Below are 7008 nucleotides of genomic sequence, written 5' to 3' on the forward strand. Positions count from 1 at the left end.
GCTGGCGTGATTCCAGCCCAGCCGGATCCCCGGCATCCCCTCCCCCTGCCTCCTACGCCCGGATGCTGGCCCCCCCTTCGCCGCCCTCCCCTCCCGCCGCCCGTGCCTGGCCCCGCTCCGAGATCCACCGCGTTTCTCCGGTGGACGAGCCTGTGGTCCCGCACACTGAGGCCGGCGAGGAGGCCGGGGGAGGGGATGCCGGCTGGATGATGGTGCGTGGCCGGGACCGTCGTCCCCGCCCGCGACCGCCGCGGGGTGCCCGCGCTCACCCGCGCAGGGCCCCGGCCTCTCTGCGTTCTCCGCGTGCTCCGGAGTGCCCGAGATGCCTCAGCCCCAGCCCGGACCATCTGCGGTCTGAGTGCCGCCGGGATGTTCGTTGCCGTCGCTGTCGTCACTACGGCCACATCGCTCGCCTTTGCATTGCTCCTCGCTCTCCTCCGCTGTCTGGCTCCCCGCCGCCCAAGCGCCATCGCCCCTGCTCCCCTGGGTCGGCGGCGGCGAGCGTCGTCGGGCCGAACGCCCCCGCGCATCTCGTCGCCCGCTCTGCTTCGCCCACCCCCGCGGCCTCAGCAGGCAGCTCCCCTCCCCCCTCCGCGGCCGGTGCTGCCCTGTCCCCCACCCCCTCGGCGTGTGTTCCCTCTTTGCCCTCGGCGCCGCTCCCGGCATCACGTTCGGCATCCCCCATGTCCGGCCACCCCTCTCTGCGCCCGGCGTCCGCGGTGTGCTACCTCCCCTGGAGCGTAGAGATGGATGAGGCTGAGCTCGCTCTGCAGTCCGCCCTTGTGGCCACTGTTGCGGGCAACCGCAGCGGCGTCTCCGTCGACGAGGTCACGGCGGCCCTCTGCGCGTCCTTTGGTTTTCGACGTGGTGACTTCTCCGTCCACCCCCACTTCCCCGGTGACTTTCTCATCCGGTTCCGTTCCAGAGATGACCGCGCCCGGGCCGCGGCCGGCAGCCTCCGCACCCCGCGTTTCCGTCTCCTTTTCAGCCCATGGTGCCACCTGACGGGCGGTGAGCCGGTGACCGCGCGCTTCCGCGTGCGCATTTCGATCCGCGGCATTCCGGATCATGCCTGGTCACGCTCCGCCGAATTTCTGCTCACTCCCTTCTGTCTCATCGAGGATCTGGCTCCAGAGACGAGCTCAGGCCGTGATCTTTCGGTGTTTCACCTGTTCGCCTGGACGGCCAACCCGGATTGCATCCCGCGCTCTTCCGAGCTGCTCTTGCCGGCGCGCGATGGTGTAGACCACCGTGTCGATCGTGACCGTGTCTCTCGCTTCGGCAGGCCGCTCATCCGCTACCCTGTCTCCATCCACGTTGAGGAGACGGAAGATTACCGCTTTCCCTCCCCGACGTTGCCGCGTCTGGATCCTGACGGTGGTGATAACCCCGACCGCGACTCCCCTCCGGTCCCTGGCCCGTGGCCGCGTCGTCATGAGCATCCCTCCCGGCGCACTGGCGATGCTGCTCCCCGACGTCGACCGCGCTCCGGCTCCGGTGGCGGCGTTGGCTCCCGCCACCGCGCGCTTCCCTTTCGGGGTTGGCAGGGCGTGCTGGGCCCGCACCCTGACGCCTCACCGCCAGCCCCGCGGGTCCCGCCTGCCCTCCGCCTGACGTGGCCCGCGGCGCCTTTTGACCAAGCAACGACCGAACGTGGGCCTTCTTCCTTGCCGCCCGTTTAAATTTTGGAGCTGGCCACGCGCCCTGCGTCCCCGCCACGCGTTCCCCCAATCCCGCATGCGACATGCGAAATCCCCGTGTCTCCGGAACCTTCCCAGGCTGCTGCAACGGCCAATCTGGCCCGGTTGTCTGATGCGCCTCCCGAGGATCCCGAGGCGACCCCACCTGCCTCACCTCTGGTGGTGGATGTGATCCCCCCAACCCCTGCGTCGGACCGCCCTATTGACCCTGTCCCTGGGCCCGCCCCATGCTCGCCTGGGGCCTCGTCCCCTCCCCGCACGGTCCGCGAGGAAGATCCCCTCCCTGTCACCCCTGCTACGGATCCCCAGGCCACTTTAGCAGACACTCCTTGTCGGCTTGTGGCGGATCCTGCGCCCATGCATGCTGATCCGCTCGCGGCTGTGGCTCAGGATAGGCCACATCCCCCCTCCTCATGCACTGCCATGCAACGTGCGGATGGCCACGTCGCCCCTCTGCCTGGCTTCCTGGACTCGATCAGCTCGGCGGTGCAGCCCGTTCTGCCCACCCCTTCACGACGAGGACGATGCGCGGTGCCTCCCAACTTCACCCCGCGCCGAAGCATACGGATCGCAAAGTCCGATCGTGGCCTTGACTCGGAAACTAAGGCTAAGCGTGTCTTGCTCCTTCGCTTAGGTCTTATGAAGGACGACGAGCCAGTCTCAAATGCCATCTTGGATCGCTACTACAAACTCTTCGAGCGCCCTCTCGCGACCGAGGTGGTCTGCGCCTTTGCCGACTTCTATGGATGGCGACTACCTCAAGCCGTCATCGATGGATTGGCTCCCCCCAACCAGTCGTGCCAACTCTCGACATGATTGTGCTCTCCTGTCCGGACTCCCGTGTAACAATGTTGTTTCTATGGATGTAAACCTCAAGATCATGTTTTGGAACGTCCGCGGACTCAATAGTCGGGCCAAACGTTCTGCGGTTCGCACTGTGATCTCCTCCGCGTCCCCTTCCATCGTGTGCCTACAAGAGACCAAGCTCTTGATGGTTTCGCCGATTCTCATCCTCGAGACCCTTGGAGGCTCCTTTGATGGCTTCTTCTTCCTCCCGGCGATTGCTACCCAGGGCGGAATAATTCTTGCCTGGCAAAGTTGCCATATTTCTCTCTCCAACCCCATGATTGGCGACCACCATGTGTCTGCGGTGGCTTCTTCGCCCTCGGGCGGGCAGCACTGGTGGGTCACTGGCGTTTACGGTCCCCAGGGAGATGACGCGAAACTGGCCTTCCTCTCTGAGCTCCATGACCTTCGCTCTAGCATCTCCGGGCCCTGGATCATTGGCGGCGATTTTAATATGATCACCTCGCTGGATGATAAGAACAATGATCGTGTCTCCCGCAGAACGATGAACCGGTTTCGCCGTTTCATCTCCGACCATGGGCTCTATGATATCTACATGCATGGCAGGCGCTACACATGGTCCAACAAGCAAGCGAACCCTACCCTTGTTCGCAATGACCGTGTTCTCTGCACCCCCTCTTGGGAATCTTCACACCCCCATTGCCTCTTGAGATGCCTCTCTTCTGCGGCCTCTGACCACTGCCCTTTGCTTATCGATTGTGCCGTCCGCTCTGCCGGAGGTAGGCGTTTCCACTTCCAAAGGTATTGGCCTGGTCTGGATGGTTTTCAGCACACCGTGGAGCAAGCCTGGGCTTCGGTCGCCCCTGACCCGGACCCCTTCCGATGCTTCTTCGCGCGTCTCAAAGCTACGGCGCGTGGTCTTCAAAGGTGGAGCTCGCGGGTTTCCAATAACCTCTACACCCAGCTTGGTGTGGCCCGTGAACTCATTGCGCGTTTTGACGCCGCCCAAGACTTGCGCCCCTTGTCTCCCGCCGAGGCTTGGCTTCGACGCGAGCTCAAACGCAAATACCTCGGCCTCGCGTCCCTACATCGCTCCATTGTGCGTCAGCGCCTGCGTCTGCGCTGGCTCAAAGAAGGGGAGGCGTCCTCGGCCTTCTCCAAGATCCACGCTTCACACCGCGCAAAGAAGAACACGATCATCGACCTCGCCGTCAATGGGACGCGGGTTTCTGGTGAGGTCGACCTTGCGCGCGCCGCGTTCGATCACTTCTCCGCCATCCTCGGATCTCAAGAAGGACGCACTGTCACGCTTAATCTGCAGGCCATCGGCCACCCTTCCTTTCTTCTGAGTGATCTCGAGTCTTCCTTCACCTCCGATGAAATTTGGGAAGCGATCAAAAAGCTCCCTTCGGGCAAGGCGCCAGGCTCGGATGGATTCACCGCTGAATTTCTTCGCTCTTGCTGGGATATCATCAAGCACGACCTGTGCGCGGTCTTCGACAAGCTCTACTCTCTCAACGGCCAGGCGTTCCAAAGATTGAACGAGGCCCTGATCACTCTGATCCCCAAGAAGCCCAATGCTGCCACGTTGTTCGATTACCGCCCTATCAGTCTTATTCACATCGTGGCCAAGTTATTTGCCAAGGTTCTCTCCTTGCGGCTGGCTCCTAGACTTGGTGAAATGGTCTCCTCCAACCAAAGCGCCTTCATTGCGGGACGGAGTGTTCACGACAACTTCCTCCTTGTCCAGCAAACAGCACGGCAACTCCATCGACTCCGGCTCCCCCGAGTCCTCCTCAAGCTGGATATCGCCCGCGCCTTCGACTCCGTTTCATGGCCGTTTCTTCTTCAGATCCTTCAGCACCTTGGCTTCGGGCCACGTTGGTGTGAGTGGATTTCCATCCTCATATCCACGGCCTCTACTCGAGTGATGATTAATGGTGTGCCCGGCCCCCCCATTGTCCACTGCCAAGGCCTTCGACAAGGCGACCCCGTTTCACCTATGCTCTTCGTCCTTGTAATCGATGCCCTCAACTCGCTCTTGCAGCATGCGGTGACCTCGGGCATCATTCGGCGCCTCACTGACAGGATGGCTGCATCGAGTATTTCTCTCTTTGCGGACGATGTGGTCATTTTCTGCCACCCAGATCCTTCTGAGCTGGCTACTGTTAGTTCACTCCTGGATTTCTTCGGGGCGGTGTCCGGGCTGCGCACCAATTTCGCCAAATGCGCGGCGGCTCCAATTCAGTGCACCCCGGATGTCTCCCAGACCGTGGGCTCCTCCCTGTCCTGCCCGGTGGTGGCCTTCCCCATCCAGTACCTTGGCCTCCCCCTCTCACTCCGCAAGGCGCCAGTCACCAGCTTGTTACCCCTCATTGACAAGCTGCTGCGCAAGCTGGCCACCTGGAAAGCTGCCCTCCTCTCGCGCGGCGAACGGCTTGCCCTGGTCCGGCAAGTCCTCACGGCCATGCCAGTCCATGTCCTGCTGGCCATGTCTCTGTCTCCACCAATCCTCAAGAAAGCAAATAGGATCATCCGAGACTTCCTTTGGCATGGGCGAAAAGATGCCCGCTCTGGCTCCTGCCTTGTTAGCTGGGCACGCGTTTGTCGTCCGATCGAACTTGGTGGGCTTGGAATTCGCGATCTACACCGCACCGGCATCTCCCTTCGTGTGCGCTGGCTTTGGCTCCATGCATCTGACCCTTCTCGGCCGTGGTCTCATCTTCAGCCGCCCTCGGATCCGGAGGCCCTCCGGTTCTTCCGCGCTTCGACGACTTGGGCCCTAGGCAACGGCCTCACTTGCCGCTTCTGGACTGACAAATGGCTCCAGGGACACTCTATCTCTGAGCTCGCCCCAAGCCTCACTGCCCTGGTTCCGAGCCGGCGCCGTCGCTCGCGCACTGTTGCCTCGGGCCTTCAGGATCGCTCGTGGATCAGCGACATTCATGGTCACCTCAGCCCGGCTACCGCCCTTGAGTACTTTGACCTATGGCGCCAACTGCAGACCATCGTCCTCTCCCAGGAGCCTGATACTATCTCCTGGCGCTGGATGGAGAGTGGTATTTACTCCGCATCCTCCTGTTATAACGCCTTGTTCACTGACTCCACTTTCTCCAATCACTGGCGGCTCATCTGGAAATCAGCGGCCCCTCTCTCCGTCAAGTTCTTCCTCTACCTTGCCTCGGTAAACCGATGTTGGACGGCGGATCGGCTTGCACGACGTGGTCTTCAGCATGAGCCCACTTGCGTCCTATGCTCCCAGCATGATGAGACCCTTCACCACCTCCTAGTTGGGTGTGTCTTCTCCCGCATAGTTTGGCACGGCATTCTCTCCTGGTGCTGCCCGGCGATCCCCGTGCCGGATGGCTCCACCGACTTCCTGAGCTGGCTCAGCAGCGCTACTGATGTCGTTTCACCGGAGAACCGGCGTGGGCTCTCCACTATCGCCGCCCTTACGGCATGGTCCATCTGGCGCCATCGCAATGCGGCCATTTTCGACAAGATTGCGCCCTCCTCCGCCTCCCTCCTGACGTTGATCATGGACGATGCCCGCTCCTGGTCCCTCGCAGGAGTCAAAGGACTCAGCAACATCATCCCTGCAACGTAGCCTAGGTTGTCTGGGCTGAGCAACCCATCTCATGCTCCCTCTGTATCGTGGGCATGCCATATTGTGTACGTGACCATGATGCCACTCTGTATGTTCTAACCCCTTCTATCAATGCAATGATACGCTCTTAGTAGCGTATTCGAGAAAGTTTGAGCATCAGCTTGCCACACGGTTAATACCAGAAAGATTACTCACATTTGTCGCCTTAGTTTTCTTTTCTTTTGCTACTGTTTTGAGTTTAATCATTGCAGGTTTGGGCATCTTCGCAGGCAAACCGCTGTTCATTTTCTTCCACATATCCTCCACACGTGATTTTGTGTCTGCCAAAAAATGAAGCTTCACGCCATGTGCTTATATCTACAAAAGCATTTGTGGAATAAAAATAGCAAAAATACGCATAAGAACCAAACAGGCATGACATGCTACACTGCTGTCAAAAGTTCAACACGGGCCATGCATCTGAAAACTTCATTGACATATCATAGGTTTAGTTCTGAGAAATAAAATCAGGTGGCTTACACAAGTTCATGTTCACTTCACGATAAACAATGTTTACAAAAAAAAGAGTTCATGTTCACTTTCTTCTATTTCTCCTCGACTGGTGTTTTGCTATCCAGCCTACTTGTCAGTAACAAACTAAGGGTCCAGTTATTAACATGTTGTCCTAGAATGTGTGCATTCAAGCTTCTCTAACTTTGTATCATGTTGTATTGAAAATTATTTGGTCTGGTCATATGAGACTTGACACAATTATGTTTTTCATGGAAAATATTCCATAACATCACAAATTCATAAAATTTTACTAGCATAGTCACATGAGAATTAATGCTAAAACTGCATATCAGATAGCATGTTCATGTCACAAATGGAGGGAGTAAAAGATGAGGAAAATTC

At 59.1% G+C, this 7008-nt stretch overlaps 1 protein-coding gene across 2 annotated transcripts in view; it reads right to left on the minus strand.

Annotated features, from left to right (window-relative positions):
- The window catches only part of LOC119323789 (craniofacial development protein 1-like), a 10969-nt gene that overhangs the window by 1521 nt on the left and 2440 nt on the right, over positions 1-7008 (minus strand). Inside the window, exon 3 of one of the 2 annotated variants that reach the window (XM_037597500.1) lies at positions 6310-6434. In XM_037597500.1, the coding sequence (XP_037453397.1) occupies positions 6310-6434 (125 nt within the window). Of the gene's footprint in view, positions 1-6309; positions 6472-7008 lie in introns of both variants that reach the window. The other variant, XM_037597501.1, reaches the window with a different exon arrangement.

This window comes from Triticum dicoccoides, chromosome 6B, assembly GCF_002162155.2.
Source record: "Triticum dicoccoides isolate Atlit2015 ecotype Zavitan chromosome 6B, WEW_v2.0, whole genome shotgun sequence".
Taxonomy (NCBI): domain Eukaryota; kingdom Viridiplantae; phylum Streptophyta; class Magnoliopsida; order Poales; family Poaceae; genus Triticum; species Triticum dicoccoides.